At 41.7% G+C, this 16633-nt stretch overlaps 2 protein-coding genes across 11 annotated transcripts in view; one reads left to right on the forward strand and one right to left on the reverse strand.

The window, feature by feature from the left end:
- prr33 (proline rich 33) overlaps nucleotides 1-3456 on the forward strand; it is a 27019-nt gene extending 23563 nt beyond the window's left edge. For both annotated transcript variants that reach the window (XM_062042922.1, XM_062042921.1), the window contains exon 3: nucleotides 130-3456. In XM_062042922.1, the coding sequence (XP_061898906.1) occupies nucleotides 145-2955 (2811 nt within the window). In that variant the 5' untranslated portion in view covers nucleotides 130-144 and the 3' untranslated portion in view covers nucleotides 2956-3456. The remainder of the gene's footprint in view (nucleotides 1-129) is intronic.
- lsp1a (lymphocyte specific protein 1 a) overlaps nucleotides 1-16633 on the reverse strand; it is a 50232-nt gene that overhangs the window by 616 nt on the left and 32983 nt on the right. For 6 of the 9 annotated variants that reach the window (XM_062042931.1, XM_062042927.1, XM_062042932.1 and 3 more), the window contains 9 exons: nucleotides 15244-15603; nucleotides 12838-13075; nucleotides 12642-12773; nucleotides 9147-9190; nucleotides 8825-8906; nucleotides 8616-8753; nucleotides 6223-6318; nucleotides 6027-6113; nucleotides 4169-5957 (listed from right to left, as the gene is read on the reverse strand). In XM_062042931.1, the coding sequence (XP_061898915.1) occupies nucleotides 5835-5957; nucleotides 6027-6113; nucleotides 6223-6318; nucleotides 8616-8753; nucleotides 8825-8906; nucleotides 9147-9190; nucleotides 12642-12773; nucleotides 12838-13075; nucleotides 15244-15603 (1300 nt within the window). In that variant the 3' untranslated portion in view covers nucleotides 4169-5834. Of the gene's footprint in view, nucleotides 1-4166; nucleotides 5958-6026; nucleotides 6114-6222; nucleotides 6319-8615; nucleotides 8754-8824; nucleotides 8907-9146; nucleotides 9191-12641; nucleotides 12774-12837; nucleotides 13076-15243; nucleotides 15604-16633 lie in introns of those variants that run through there. The other 3 variants (XM_062042926.1, XM_062042924.1, XM_062042923.1) reach the window with 3 other exon arrangements.

The raw sequence follows: 16633 nt of genomic DNA on the forward strand, positions 1-16633 counted from the left end.
GAGTATTTGATGTTATGTATCCACCAATTCTCATTTTATACTGCAGTGATCATTAAAATATGAATATGTTTCCTAAAATGGTGTTCTTATGTTTTAGTTGTAGTCTGACTTTTCTTCTTCGGTCTTCAGGAGGCGGAGGCGCTCATGGCGGTGGCTTTCGGAGCCGTCATTCCACCTGGATTTCTTTCCCAGTCGTACCCGCCGCCCCTGCTGCCCAAACCTGGGAAAGACAATGTCCGCCTGCAGAAGCTGGTGAAAAGGAGTGCCAAGAAGAAGGTTTCCCCCCAGGCGTTGCAGTCCGTTGCGCTGTTCCGCTCCAACCTCTCGCCCGTTGACGAAGCCGACCTCGAGCACAGTGACCACTCCACCCCGCCAAAGACTCCGGAGTACGGTTTCCGTGGGGTCCAACAGGCCACCCGTATCACCAGCAGGGCGCTTTATCAGCATGTGGCCTCTCCGTACCCGCAGCGTGCGGCATACAGTCGAGCAGGCAGGTTCTCTCCTCAGCCACTCGCCTTCCCGTCATACCATCAACATGGCACCGCACTGTCCTTGTACTCCAGGGAGTCACAAGCGCCGGTGCTGTCATCTAAGCTAGGAGCCCCCATAGTCTCTCAGCCAAAGTCTTCTATGCCTCAGCCTAGGGCGCCCCCCTCTGAGATAAAAACACCAGCTTTTAGTGTATTCAGTGAAGATCATGCAAGTCTTAGACCCAACGTGGCCCCGCCTGTCAAACCAAAGCCCATGAGCCCAAATCCGACTTTCCACCCAGCACCGGCTCAAGCACTGATTCGACCTCTCACTGTGTTGACTCAATTCGTCAAGCCAAAAAGTCCTCGTCCAACATTCAGAGCCACTGAACCCTCAAGATCGCCCAAACCAATGTTTGACGTCCCCCAAATTCGCTTGTACACGGCGAGCACGTCCTACTATGACTCGTCCAGAACCCCTCCAGTCTACGACACCGCTGCCCTGACTTCGATTGGCAGCACCATTACTGAAAGTCAACAAGAGCCAACATATGAGGCCAGGAGAAGGACCCAGCAGACCCAAGAAACTTCTGTTTCAATCTCAGAACCACGAGGCAAAACTCCAACTTCAGAGCTGAGACAGGAAACAGCTAAAGTGCAGACAAAGGCTGTGACCCAACAAACTTCCATTTCAGTCTCTGAACCACGAGGAAAAACTCCAACTTCAGAGCTGAAAAGAGAAACAGCTAAAGTGCAGACAAACGCTGTTGTAGCTCCATCTATTGAGATCAGGGCAGCCACACCAACATCCGAAATGAGGGTCAAGACACCAACTCACGAATTGCAGTCGTCGAGGATCCTTGCGGGGCGCCCGAGAACCCCAGTAAGCCGGGCCGCGACCCCTGCCTTTGAGGTCTCAAGAACCAATCCTCTCCTGTTTGCAGTGTCCCCAGTTGTCATAGAGCCAGAGAGAACATCAATTACTAAAATGTCCCCTGCTGTCCAGAGGCTGCCTGAAACAATCCTGAACGGGGACGTTCAGAAAGAATCTTCAGCAAAAAGGCCTCAACAGATGATTACAAAGTCCAAATCTGAACCAGACCTGACAAGAAGGACCGCTCAGGTTGACCCTCAAAGACCAAAGACCCCAACAGCGGAGCTAAAACCCGCTGTGACATCTTTCGGCTATCAGAGGCCTAAAACTCCAACCTATGAAGGCAACCGGCTTCTCTGCTCGTCCCCTGCTTTCAAAAGACCAAGAACTCCTACATACGGAACATACCCTCCTGGAGGATCAGCTGCAGCCTTCCAGAGGTCTAAAACACCAACTCCAGTGGCTCCCAAAACTAAGTCTAGCTATCGTGGGCTGACACCTGCTGAATACGCTGCTTACGGGGGAATCAAAACACACAGTCCAGCATTTGGTATCACCGTTTTTCAAGCAGAAACTCAGGAGGAGCTTACAGAAAGCAGAAAAAGTAAAACAACAACACGTGAACTGCGAGTGGAAGAAGAGACCGCCAAAGTTGACATTCAGGTGAGAGAAAATAATGCTTCTGCCGTCCCAACAATCCCCGTCATTGTTGTTTCCCAAACACCTTCAGTTGAAACATCCAAGCAGGAGGAACTAATTGTTCCAGAGAAACAAGAACCGATGGAGATTCAGGAGACGCCAAAGGCCCAACCTCTGCCCTCTGAGCAGATGGCTCCTATCCAGCAGAATGTGGTCATGTCAAAACCACATCCTCCTGACAAGGATCCTCTGGAGGCCGTCAGGAAACTTCTGGGAAAAGACAAAGTTCTGGCCTCCAAGCCTCAAGAACAGGCAAAGGGTGAAGTGACAGTGAAACCTGGAGACACCACCAAAGCTGAGGCGGTCAAGGTGAGCGTTGCAACCACCAAAAATAAACATCAGGACAAGGAAAAGGAAACATCTGTAGGACTTAATGTTGAGAAGAAGAGTGATGAAGAAGCACTTAAAAGCTTCAAGAAGCCAGTGGCACTGAAATCCAAAATGAGCGGTTGGTCCAGACTTAAGAAGCACATGGTGGTGGAGCAGGAAGAGCCTTCATTTCCACAACCTGGCTCTCAGAAGGAGACCACTGGCCAGGACCAGAACCAAGAGGGCAGCGCTGCCGGCCCTGGCCAAGGGGGCGCTCCCAAAGCCACCAAGTTGTGGGACGCCGTCCTCTTCCAGATGTTCTCCAGCAAGGAGAACATCATGCATCAGATCGAGCTGAACAAGCGGGACGAACAGAAGACGGAGGAGAAGACAGGCGAGGCCAAGGAAATCCCCTCGTTTGCGTACAAGTTGCCCATCTTGCTCTTTAGCCCCAAATTTGACGCCAAAAAGCTGAGGGAGGCGGCGTCGCGGCCGCTCACCAAAATCTCCACCGTCTTTGAGATGGGTCTGATCGGACGCAAGGTCAAAGATGACGACCCGAAAGACTTTAACAGAACCGCCAAAGGCTTCAGCACCGCTTAGGGAACGACAGAATTAATTGTAAACGCTTGTGTGGACTCTGCATTGTTACCGGAACTTGAGGCTTCTGGTGGTTTGGACATTGGTTTGTCTTACAGAGGTCTCGCCCGATGAAAGCCTTGGCATTCATGTCTTCTTCGGACGAGGTTAGCTTGTTATCTGTTTTGCACTTTGACTCTCCATGGTGCTACCGGCTTCTTGTGCGTGTGACGACTTTGTTAGCATTGTCGCTGCTTTCCGACGCGTGTCACTTGAGGTTGTCTCTGTGTGGACGGGAATTAAATGAAGCAGCTTTTCAAAGCCAACACGACTTCATGGTGATCATTTTGGTGCTCGGAGGAAGCTAGGAGGAGCACGTTTCTGACACCGGAATAGTCGGAACTTGAAGGTGGACCACGACGAAGCTAAGATGAGAATGTTGAAACAGGGATGAATGTTGGAGGTCAAAGGGGAAATGGTTTGAAGTGTTGGATTAGCTGTGTGTGTGTTCTTTAAGCTAAGTAAGACTTCAATCTTAAAGCAAGCTTCGCTTTCAAAATAAATGTAAAGTTCTTCACCTGTTTCCAATGTATTTTGTCTAAGTTGAAAACTAAGATAGCAGCTGACGAGTAGTCCGTACTCTTGACTAAGGATGGGTACCGAGTTTGGTACTTTTTTAGGCACCGACCGGATTAATAATAATAATAATAATAGATTTTATTTGTAAAAAGCACTTTCCATTGAGTAAACAACCTCAAAGTGCTACAGTGTATTAAGAAAAATAAATATAAAAAGATAATAACAATAAATAAAAACTAGAGCAGCCTAATAGCTAGAACTAGTATGCATATACACTACCGTTCAAAAGTTTGGGGTCACCCAAACAATTTTGTGGAATAGCCTTCATTTCTAAGAACAAGAATAGACTGTCGAGTTTCAGATGAAAGTTCTCTTTTTCTGGCCATTTTGAGCGTTTAATTGACCCCACAAATGTGATGCTCCAGAAACTCAATCTGCTCAAAGGAAGGTCAGTTTTGTAGCTTCTGTAACGAGCTAAACTGTTTTCAGATGTGTGAACATGATTGCACAAGGGTTTTCTAATCATCAATTAGCCTTCTGAGCCAATGAGCAAACACATTGTACCATTAGAACACTGGAGTGATAGTTGCTGGAAATGGGCCTCTATACACCTATGTAGATATTGCACCAAAAACCAGACATTTGCAGCTAGAATAGTCATTTACCACATTAGCAATGTATAGAGTGTATTTCTTTAAAGTTAAGACTAGTTTAAAGTTATCTTCATTGAAAAGTACAGTGCTTTTCCTTCAAAAATAAGGACATTTCAATGTGACCCCAAACTTTTGAACGGTAGTGTATCTAAAAAAAGGCTCTTTTTAAAAAAAAAAAGGGTTTTTAAGCCTTTTTTAAAAGCATCCACAGTCTGTGGTGCCCTCAGGTGGTCAGGGAGAGCGTTCCACAGACTGGGAGCGGCGGAGCAGAAAGCCCGGTCTCCCATTGTTCGCAGCTTTGTCCTCGGAGGTTGGCGGAGGTTAGCCTGTACGGGGCGGAGGTGTATTCAGGTTTTCAGGTATTGAGTCTCATAAAATCTAACGGTGCCATTTTTCGATACCTTTGTTGCAAGTGACGTTACGTCCGGTTGCAGACTAAACGGCCGCTCACGTAAACAATCAAGTCAAGGGCGGACTAAGGCAAACTCCCTCTAAATGAAATGTAAAGTAAGGCTTCACTCTTCCAAAATGCGCGAGCTTGATGCTAATTTACATTGTATTCGCCCTACTATTAGCATTATCGACTTTACATGGCGATTTCAACACCTCCGAATTTTGGTAAGGAAAACTACGACTAAGATGAATGTGACAGTCAAACACGTGGCGTGTAATACTTACAGTACAAACACTTTGTAGGGCGCAACATAACACATTCAGCTTCCTGGAAGAGGCTACTTCCTAGTTAGACAACGTTATAGATGGCCTACACCGTACTGCCATCTAGTGTCGTGATAGTGCAACTGCATTGCAAATGAGACTCACGTAGGATAATAAAACCTAGATATAACAACTGGACAGAACATTTACTAAAATACTGAAAATTGGTATCGGATCCGAGGTACCGGTAATTGGTACCAATCCCTAACTTTGACAAATTATGTCATTATGCAATCATTCCAGGATTTCGTTGGCTTTTTTTTTGTGATTGTCGTTGCCGAAAATGCTTGGATTGCTGGCAGCTTTTTCAGAAAGTTGCAGCAAACGTAGAAATGTTTTGAGGCTTATTTATTTTTGTTAAGAACATTTTGATTTGATGAATTTGTGATCCATGTCTTAAGTGTTCCTTGTAACTCAACCTCAACAAAAAAAAACTGAAAACAAATACTGTATTGATGTTTATACTTAAAAGTAGACACTAAATGGCAGTAATTGCACATACTAAGCGCTCATTGTCAAATAACTGTACTGTTTTCATTCATTATAACTAATAACAGTAATAATTATAATTACAGAAAAAAACGCCACCAGAAACTTCCTTTTTGTCCACAAGTTGCAGACATTCTCCGTGTATGTTTTACGCTTGAAAAGTGTTTGTCCATCTTAAACATTCGTTTATGTTCCAACACATTTACCCCCGCACGTTAAAAACATTTGTTAAATTTGAGAGCGAACTATAGCGCTCATTTGTGTTGGTAAATGAGAGATTATCATCACACTCTAACATCTCTAACATGTAAATGCTGCCTATGTGTAATGTTCTTAATTGTCTTACCCTGGGTAAATACATGTTAAATAAATATTTAACTAGATGTCAACCAGGAAGTAAATATTGATATACTACATTACCCAGAAGGCTGAGGGCTGTAGACAGGAAGAGGAAGCAGTGTATTGTTACAAGGAAATATGTGTCTCACCAGAGTCCGCATCGGAGACGTCCCCACGCCCAGCGGCCATCTTCTCGTATTTGCCGTGTCCGGTCACCACGAACTTGTACTTCTTGTTTTCCGCGGAGCCCTGCCGAGACGCAACATGAACACGCGTCAGCTGAAACTAATTCATAATGTCATAAACAGCCGGGCTCACCTTCGTGTTTTGTGCGGGCTTCCCTGAAGGATCTGCGATGATCTCCCACATGTTCTTCTTCTGCATCACGTCCCCGTACTTCACCTCCTGATAGGACAGCCAGTCATCAGTAACTGATGCTTAGCTTAGCTTATTTTAGCACGGTACTCTTTGTTTACATGATTCCTGCCTCTTCCACACAGAAGCTCATACTCACTTCGGGTCGGCTCTGTGAGGATCGGCTGGAGTCAGGCTGACCTTTGACCCACTGAGTGATCAGATTGGCCACGCCCACCTTTAACCCATCAGTGTCCTGATTGGTAAAAACGTGGAGATTTTTTTTTTAAAGCGCGTTTTCAGTACTGTAGCATCTCTGACACTAATTTAAAACAAAACTAACAACACAACAACAGAAGTGTCTAAACGTTCTTATTTGGTGTGAAGTCATTGGACCCTTAAATAGGTCCATCATTTATGACAATATATTTATTTATTTTTTTTTGGTGCAATGACACAAAAACAATCTCACCAAAATTTTGGGGGATCCAAAAGGAGCCACTCATAAACATGTTAAAAATATTTTATTTTTTTTTACCTTGTTTTTTTTTCAGTTTTTTGTTTGTCAAACATCACAAAATATGTTATATTTTCCCCAAAAATGTGTAATATTTTTGTAATATGTGAAGTAATTGGAGCCTTGCATAGGTCAATAATTTATGACAATAAATATATATTTTTTTGAGCTTTTTTTTTTTTTTTAATCAAAAAATAGCACTAAAATTATTGGGGATCCAAAATGCGTCACTCATAAAATTTTTTCTAAATAATTAATAATTTTTTTTTGAACTTTTAACGCTCCAGTCTCAACTTGAGGCATACTTGCCAACCTTGAGACCTTTTTTATGGACCTCAGTATGACTTGAGGTCCATAAAAAAGTTTAAAAATATATATGTTTTATGTTTTCTTTTGTGAAAACCCTGTGTCTTATGGCAAAAATCAAAGTGTAATATTTGGTGTGAAGCAATTGGAGCCTTAAATAAGTTAATAAAACATTATTATTATTTTTTTGGGAGCAATGACAGCGTGGCGAAGTTGGTAAAGTGGCCGTGCCAGCAATCGGAGGGTTCCTGGTTCGATTCCCACCTTCTACCAACCTAGTCACGTCCGTTGTGTCCTTGAGCAAGACACTTCACCCTTGCTCCTGATGGCTGCTGGTTAGCGCCTTGCATGGCAGCTCCCGCCATCAGTGTGTGAATGTGTGTGTGAATGGGTGAATGTGGAAATACTGTCAAAGCGCTTTGAGTACCTTGAAGGTAGAAAAGCGCTATACAAGTACAACCCATTTATCATTTATTTATCATTTAAAAAAAAAAAAAAAAAAAATCCCTTTGGGGATCCAAAAGGCGCTACTAAAAAATTTTAAAATAATTCATATGTTTTGTTTTTTTAAACTTTCAAGTAAATAATTTATAACATTAATTTTGATGTATTACTATTTTTTGAGCAATGATAGTTTTAAAGAAAAAAATGGCAGCTTTGTTTTGCTGGAGTCAACATTGCAACTTTTTCTTGTTAAATTTGACCTGTTTGCTCTTTTGTTCCACTTTTTAATGTTTTTTTTGGTACTAGTATTTTTAGATTGTGCAGCGGGCTGTTAAAAATTAGCTGCAGGCCGCAAATTTCCCCCGGGCCACACCTTGGTATATTATTTGACACAAAATGATACTAGGAACATTTTAAAATATGTTTTACAAATATAATAATTATTCTGTTGTTTGATACTTTTATTTTAGGTGATACTACAAATCTGGGAATGGATCCAAAACCAAGTAGTAACAGTATCAGTATTGATCATACCACTGATACTTCATATTTTATATATTCATATCCCTGGATGATTACATTTTTGATCACAATTAAAATCACTCCATTTAATTACATGCAACATTTTGAGCAGAATAACTAAACATTATTTCAGCCATTAATTGTTACTTTGTATTATATTATATAATATATAGTAATAATTGTAATATATTATTTAATTAATTATAATCATAACCAATTATTGTATATAATTGTATACATAAATATGTATATAATTATTACAATTAATTATATAAATAAAATATCATTTTAATATTAATAATAATATAATATATATAACAGTATATATTAGGGCTCGTGATTAAGGGTTATATGAATAAAATTAGATTGATTTATTGATACATTGATTGATAGTTTCCATAACTATTGGCTCTGATTTAAATAATTTGGTGTCTGCCCTATAAGTTTGTAAATGACAAGAAAAATGACCAAAAAATGGTTTTGTTTTACTGTAGTATCAACCATGTCCTTACACTATACTTGGTATCGTTACAATCGACATTTGTATCGAACCGCCCAGCTCTGTTCAAATTTAAGAGCCCTAGCTTAGCGGTTAGCATGTTTAGCTATTCCTTCTTGGAAGAAACCTTGTTTATTTACTGCCATGGCAGCGTGGATTAGTGACTTGAACTGTGTAGGGACGTTAGCCGCTAGCTAAATCTCTATCGTCGGCCAATTCGATATCGTTTCCATCGTCAGTATCGTGCAGTTCTTTGGTCTCTCACCTTGCCTGACGGTGTTTTAGCGGGACTGCTGGTCCAGGCCTGGCCAGCCTCGAAGAGGTTCTTCTTGGAAGTGACCACCTCCAGCGAGTTGGGAATGTCGACCATCGGCGTTTTCGCCCCTCGAGGTTCCTGAGAGGTCTGCGGGAAAAAGGTTGGTATTATTTATTTATCAAAAGCTCGCATTAGAAGTCCAGGTGTTGCTCACGGACCTCCACAGCGTGGGCGTACTGCTCCATCTTGTCGTCGATCTTGCTCACCAGGACGAGCGCCTGGGTCTTTTTAAAACTGTTACTGAATCCACAGAAAGTGTCAAAATGTCAACTGTTGTCGCCATGGCAACCAAAGGTCGGGTCACTGTGGCGCCGACTCGCTAGCCGGATGGGGTCAAAGGTCGAAGGCCCAGACCAGACGTCTTGCAGACGACATTAAAAAAAAAAGCTTCCACCAAACAGAGCACGCCACCAATCATATTTTTACTTGTTGGATGCGGATGTAAATATGAAGAAAATCATCAATATTGCAAATGTTTACCTTTTCTTCAGAGAGCGGTTCAGAGATTCTGTCCTCTCTGTGATCTGGAAAAGTCACAAAGAGTCTGAGTAAAATATCATATATATACACAGTAGTATAATAGCTCTGTCACACACAGTGCTGTGATTGGCTGAAACTGATCAGCCAATCAGGAGTGAGGCACACAATGCAGACCTTTTCTTTTTTTTCTTCTTTTTGACTCGTTTCAATTTTGCTCCTTTTGTATCAAAATATTTCCACAAATAAATCACTGACCTGATATATTACTAATACTTTAAGCCTATGCATTGTTGTGATTATGTTTATTTATCATTTATGTTTATGTATTGTTCATCTATTGTTTATGTATTTGTTTGTTTAGTTATTGTTTATGTATTGTTCGTCTATTGTTCATGTATTTGTTTGTTTAGTTATTGTTTATGTATTTACTTTTATGTATTGTATATGTATTTATGTTTATGTATTGTATATGTATTTATGTTTATGTATTTCTGTGTATGTATTGTATATGTATTTATGTTAAGGTATGGTTTATGTATTGTTAATGTATTTATGTATTTATGTTCAATCCGGTTTCAGGGCAAATCACTCTACGGAGACAGCCCTCGCAAAAATGACTAATGATCTATTGCTAACGATGGATTCTGATGCGTCATCTATGTTGCTGCTTCTTGATCTTAGCGCCGCTTTCGATACCGTCGATCATAATATTTTATTAGAGCGTATCAAAACACGTATTGGTATGTCAGACTTAGCCTTGTCTTGGTTTAACTCTTATCTTACTGACAGGATGCAGTGCGTCTCCCATAACAATGTGACCTCGGACTATGTCAAGGTAACGTGCGGAGTTCCCCAGGGTTCGGTTCTTGGCCCTGCACTCTTTAGTATTTACATGCTGCCGCTGGGTGACATCATACGCAAGTACGGTGTTAGCTTTCACTGTTATGCTGATGACACTCAACTCTACATGCCCCTAAAGCTGACCAACACGCCGGACTGTAGTCAGCTGGAGGCGTGTCTTAATGAAATTAAACAATGGATGTCCGCTAACTTTTTGCAACTCAACGCTAAGAAAACGGAAATGCTGATTATCGGCCCTGCTAGACACCAACATCTATTTAATAATACCACCTTAACATTTGACAACCAAACAATTAAACAAGGAGACTCGGTAAAGAATCTGGGTATTATCTTCGACCCAACTCTCTCGTTTGAGTCACACATTAAGAGTGTTACTAAAACGGCCTTCTTTCATCTCCGTAATATCGCTAAAATTCGTTCCATCTTGTCCACTAGCGACGCTGAGATCATTATTCATGCGTTCGTTACGTCTCGTCTCGATTACTGTAACGTATTATTTTCGGGCCTCCCTATGTCTAGCATTAAAAGATTACAGTTGGTACAAAATGCGGCTGCAAGGCTTTTGACAAAAACAAGAAAGTTTGATCATATTACGCCTATACTGGCTCACTTGCACTGGCTTCCTGTGCACTTAAGATGCGACTTTAAGGTTTTACTACTTACGTATAAAATATTACACGGTTTAGCTCCAGCCTATCTCGCCGATTGTATTGTACCATATGTCCCGACAAGAAATCTGCGTTCAAAGAACTCCGGCTTATTAGTGATTCCCAGAGCCAAAAAAAAGTCTGCGGGCTATAGAGCGTTTTCTATTCGGGCTCCAGTACTCTGGAATGCCCTCCCGGTAACAGTTAGAGATGCTACCTCAGTAGAAGCATTTAAGTCCCATCTTAAAACTCATTTGTATAATCTAGCCTTTAAATAGACCCCCCCTTTTTTAGACCAGTTGATCTGCCGTTTCTTTTCTTCTCTCCTCTTCTCCCCTGTCCCTTGCGAGGGGGAGTTGCATAGGTCCGGTGGCCATGGATGAAGTGCTGGCTGTCCAGAGCCGGGACCCCGGGTGGACCACTAGCCTGTGCATCGGTTGGGGACATCTCTGCGCTGCTGACCCGTCTCCGCTCGGGATGGTTTCCTGTTGGCCCCGCTGTGGACTGGACTCCCGCTGATGTGTTGGATCCACTGTGGACTGGACTTTCACAATGTTATGTCAGACCCACTCGACATCCGTTGCTTTCGGTCTCCCCTAGAGGGGGGGGGTTACCCACATATGCGGTCCTCTCCAAGGTTTCTCATAGTCATTCACCGACGTCCCACTGGGGTGAGTTTTTCCTTGCCCGTATGTGGGCTCTGTACCGAGGATGTCGTTGTGGCTTGTACAGCCCTTTGAGACACTTGTGATTTAGGGCTATATAAATAAACATTGATTGATTGATTGATGTATTGTATATGTATCCATGTTTACGTATTGTTTATGTATTTAAATGTGTGTGTTGTTTATGTATAGGTATTGTTTTTGTATAATAAAGTGTGCATTGTATTTATGTTTATGTATTGTATATGTATTTATGTTTATGCATCTATATCTATGTATTTATGTTTAGGTATTGTTTATGTATAATACAGTGTGCAGTGTATTTATGTGTATGTATTGTTTATGTATTTATGTCTATGTATTGTATATGTATTGTTTATGCATGTATGTTTATGTATTGTATATGTATTTGTATTTATATATTGTATATGCATTTATGTTTATGTATTGTATATATATTTATGTTTACATATTGTATATGCATTTATGTTTATGTATTGTATATGTATTTATGTTTACATATTGTATATGTATTTATGTTTATGTATTGTATATGTATTTATCCATCCATTTTCTTTCGCTTTTTTGAGGTCGGTTCGCGGGGGCAGCAACCTAAGCAGAGAAGCCCAGACTTCCCTCTCCCCTGTCCCTCTCGCTAGTGTATATGTATTTATGTATTGTATACATATTTACGTATTTATCTTTACGTATAGTTTACGTATTTATGTATTTAGGTGTATGTATTGTTTATGTATTCATGCGTACGTATTGTTTATGCATACTGTAGTGTTGATCGCAGTCAGTGGGTTTCTGTCTACTGGTACTGTACTTGTACTGTACTCTTCATTTCAGTGTGGACAAACAAACAAAGTGCAAAAAAGAAAACATGCGGTCATGCACACGTCAAACATCCCGTGAGGACATGTTGTCATATCCCTAAATGTTTTGTCCGCACGACATGAATGAAACTTTGCGGACACGACAGTCAAAGGACAGACGTTGATGACGCAGGCGAGGACAACATGCGTCATGTGACTTACTAGCGGCGGCTGCAGCGCTCGGCTGTGAAGGTAACACAAAGGTTTATGTTCAGGTGTTTACCAATTAGCAAAAAGTATTTTCTGGCGCTATCTACAGGAAGCACAGGTTGTTAGCTGCAAAATAATGCCGTCAGCATCGCCACGACAACGCCAATCGACGCGTCTAGCTCCGCCTTTCACCAAAATCAAGTACATATCTTTCTCTTGCCATACTCTTCACAAGGTTGTTGTCATCGCCATGGCAACATGATTATTTGGTTGCCAGGCAACAATCATGCTTACTTTGTGGGTGGACGTCTTGGGGGTGAAGGGGCAGAAGGCGTCGTCGGCGTCACGCTCGCTCATGCTCTTCATCCTCGCCGCGGCGTGCGTCCTCCTCCTCTCCATATCCTCCTTCATCCTCTGATGCTCCGCCTGTCGATCATCAAATTACCATGTGACCTTTCCGCGCCATGTCTCCGCCAGGGGGCGTGGTCACCTCCTCCTCGGCGAGCCGCTGCCGCTCCGCCTCCTCCCTGCGTCGCTCCTCCTCCTGGCGGACATGGCGCCTCAGCTCACGCCTCCTATTCAGCTCGTCCAGCTCCTGCTCCGCCTCCGCCTGCCTCCGCCTCAGCAGCTCCGCCTCCTGGCTCTCCTTCTCCTGGAGGCCTCGATGGATCCTCTGCAGGCGCCGCTCGGCCTCCGCGATGGCGTCTGCCTCACCCTGCTCTCCGGACCTGTGACACGTGCACACTTGTCAGCCACACTTTGATCGAGTGCGACAAAAAACTGCAAAACACAGCGGCACCTCAAGTTAAGAGTACCTCGACTTAAGAGTGTTTTGAGATAAGAGCAGCCTTTCGGCTTGTTGTTATGCTTGAGCCATTAGTTGTGGAAGCGGAAGATATTCATTGAATTAAAAAATAAATCATCGAAAACAACCTGGCAAAGCATTTTGAGCGTATCATTGCTTTTTACCGTATGTGTACACTTAAGTACACAAAAAAGTGTATTTACTTAGTGCACTTACTGTAAGTACAAACAATAAGTGTGCATGTTCAGCGCACAAAAATAATTGCGCAAAATAAGTGCACCTACCAAGTACACACATTAAGTGCACAAGTTGTGTGAGCAAAAATAATTGCACAAAATAAGTTCACCTACCAAGTGTACATTTTAAGTGCACTTAAGTACACACATTAAGTGCACAGGTTAAGCGTGCAAAATCACTGCACTTTCTACACAATTAAAGTCCACTTAACCACTCTTAAGTGCACAGGTTAAGTGCGCAACATAAGTGCATTTGGGCACACGTTAGGTGCACTTGTTAAGTGCACAAGTTAAGTGCACTTAGTAAATGCACTTAAGTGCACAAGTTAAGTATATGTAATAGGTGCATTTAATGTGTACTTACATGCACAAGTTAAGTGCAGTGTATTGCACTTAAGTACACACATTAAGTGCACAAGTTAAGTGTGCAAAATCACTGCACTTTTTACACAATTAAAGTCCACTTAACCACTCTTAAGTGCACAGGTTAAGTGCGCAAAATAAGTTCATTTGGGCACACATTAGGTGCACTTGTTAAGTGCACTTAGTAAATGCACTTAAGTGCACAATTTAAGTATATTTAATAGGTGCGTTTAATGTGTACTTACATGCACAAGTAAAGTGCAATGTATTGCACTTAAGTACACACAATAAGTGCACAAGTTAAGTGTGCAAAATCACTGCAATTTTTACACAATTAAAGTCCACTTAACCACTCTTAAGTGCACAGGTTAAGTGTGCAACATAAGTGCATTTGGGCACACATTACGTGCACTTGTTAAGTGCACAAATTAAGTGCACTTAGTAAATGCACTTAAGTGCACAATTTAAGAACATTTAATAGCTGCATTTAATGTGTACTTACATGCACAAGTTAAGTGCAATATATTGCACTTAAGTACACACATTAACTGCACAAGTTAAGTGCAATCAAGTACACACATTAGGTGCATTTAAGTATGCATAATAAGTACACTCACTTAATTTTCCTTCTTTTTTTTTTTTTTTTCATTTTTAAGTACAAAATGTAGGTACACCCATTAAGTGCACAACTTAAGTACGCACAAAATGTCCACTGTGTAAGTAGGAAATTATCTGTATTTATATAGCACTTTACTATACCTGGAATGGTACTGAAAGCGCTTAATTTATACATTACATTCACCCATTCACACACTGAAAATTATGCACAATTTAAGTGCACTTAAATATACACATTATGTGCACTTGTTAAGTGCACAAGTTAGGTGGGCAAAAAAGTGCACTTACTAACTACACAATTTAGGCACACTTAGGTATACAAAGTTAAGTCTGTAAATTAAGTGCACGTTAGGTGCAAATATTAAGTGTACGTAATAAGCGCGCTTAAGTACACACATTAAATGTCCATGTTATGTCTCTTAAAACTTTTGTGTTCCTCCTGCCAAGGACATAAACTGCATGTCTGATTATTTACTTATTTTATAAAACAAAACTAAAAACCAACAAAAAATTAAAAAATATATTAATAAGAAACAAATCATATGTCTCTTAAGACTTTTATTGTTCTCCTGCCAAGGATAATAAATTGCATCTCTGATTTATTTACTTATTGTATAAAAAAATTAAAAATTAATTTAAAAAAATAAACAAATATTTAATTATTTTATTTAAAAAATGTATATTGTGCATGTAAAAACATTCAACAATATCGTGATAATAATACGTGTGATAATTTTGGTACTAAATGGTATGATCTTTTAGTCAGTATAGTTCTGTACTTTGTTTTTTTTTGTTCTTAAAAGCTTTTAAGTATATCACTTTGAATGGTGTAAGATGTATGAAACGTGCTTGGCTCGACACAATAACGACTAACCTGGCAGACTTCCGGGGTTGGTTCTCGGGGGATGATTCCTGGTGGGCTGCGTGCGTATCAGAGTGTTTGGGATCCTGGACGAGGAAAACTTTGGAGGTGAACGACGGTCTTCTGGTGTCTCCGATCTCCTTTTGGGCGACCTCGTTCCTCGTCTCCACCTGCGCGTCTTTATCGTCGCGTATCAGGCGAGCGGAGGACGCTTTGCCGGCGGCGCGCTCTTCCTCTTCGTCCTCTTCGCCTCGGCGGACGACCTCCTGGAGGCGCTGTTGCCTCCGCCTCTCTCGCCGCTGCGTCCAGTCGCTGAAGCCCTCGTCCTCCTCTAAGGAAGGAGAGCTGCTGGGCTTGAAGTCGTCCTCGCACCTGGAGAAGCAGGAAAGGGACAGAGTGAGTGCAATCAGTGTGCCACTAAATATTACTTCTGGCCAGAGGTAGTGTGCGATATTATCCTACATCCATCCATCCAACCATTTTCTTCGCGGGGGGTGCTGGAGCCTATCTCAGCTACAATCGTGCGGAAGGCGGGGTACACCCTGGACAAATCGCCACCTCATCACAGGGCCAACACAGATAGATAGACAACATTCACACTCACATTCACACAGTAGGGATCATTTAGTGTTGCCAATCAACCTATCCCCAGGTGAAAGTCTTTGGAGGTGGGAGGAAGCCGGAGTACCCGGAGGGAACCCACGCAGTCACGGGGAGAACATGCAAACTCTACACAGGACCTTCGTATTGTGAGGCAGACGCACTAACCCCTCTCCCCACCGTGCTGCCCATTATTATCCTACAATATAATAAAAACATATCATATAGTCATTTACACCTGGGCTTTGTTTTGGCAAAATTCGAATTTTTGGTCATCTCTTGCAATGTTGGCGTTAATGCACTTTTTGTGTCATTTTACCCACTTGTATTCTTTGGCTTTTAACACTAAGTGAGTTGAGTGGTCTTCTGTCCTCTGTTGTCCTCTGTGTTTTTTTGTTTTTTTTATAAATTTTGAATTCTATTTACTGTTTTAATTGGTTTTACCCTTTAAAATCGTTTTTTGTCATATTTATTTGTATATTGTTTTTATATTTATTTATTTTTTGTTTTTATTCAGTCATTGGTGGAGCATAATATTGTTTTTAATATTGTTTTTAATATTGTTTTTAACATGGCTGTGCAGCACTTTGGAAACATTCTTGTTGTTTAAATGTGCTATATAAATAAAGTGGATTGGATTGGATTGGATTGAAACCGCGCGGTGGAGGTATGTGGAGGGGGGGCGTGGCCTGCGGGCCTGCCGCGGAACGGGGTGTGCCAGGACCGGCCTCGAAGACAGCGACGGGTGCGTAGATGGCCCAGGTGGGCCTTGTTATCTAATCACCTGTCGCCTTTATTAGCA

The sequence above is a fragment of the Entelurus aequoreus genome, linkage group LG03 (genome assembly GCF_033978785.1).
Source record: "Entelurus aequoreus isolate RoL-2023_Sb linkage group LG03, RoL_Eaeq_v1.1, whole genome shotgun sequence".
NCBI lineage: Eukaryota > Metazoa > Chordata > Actinopteri > Syngnathiformes > Syngnathidae > Entelurus > Entelurus aequoreus.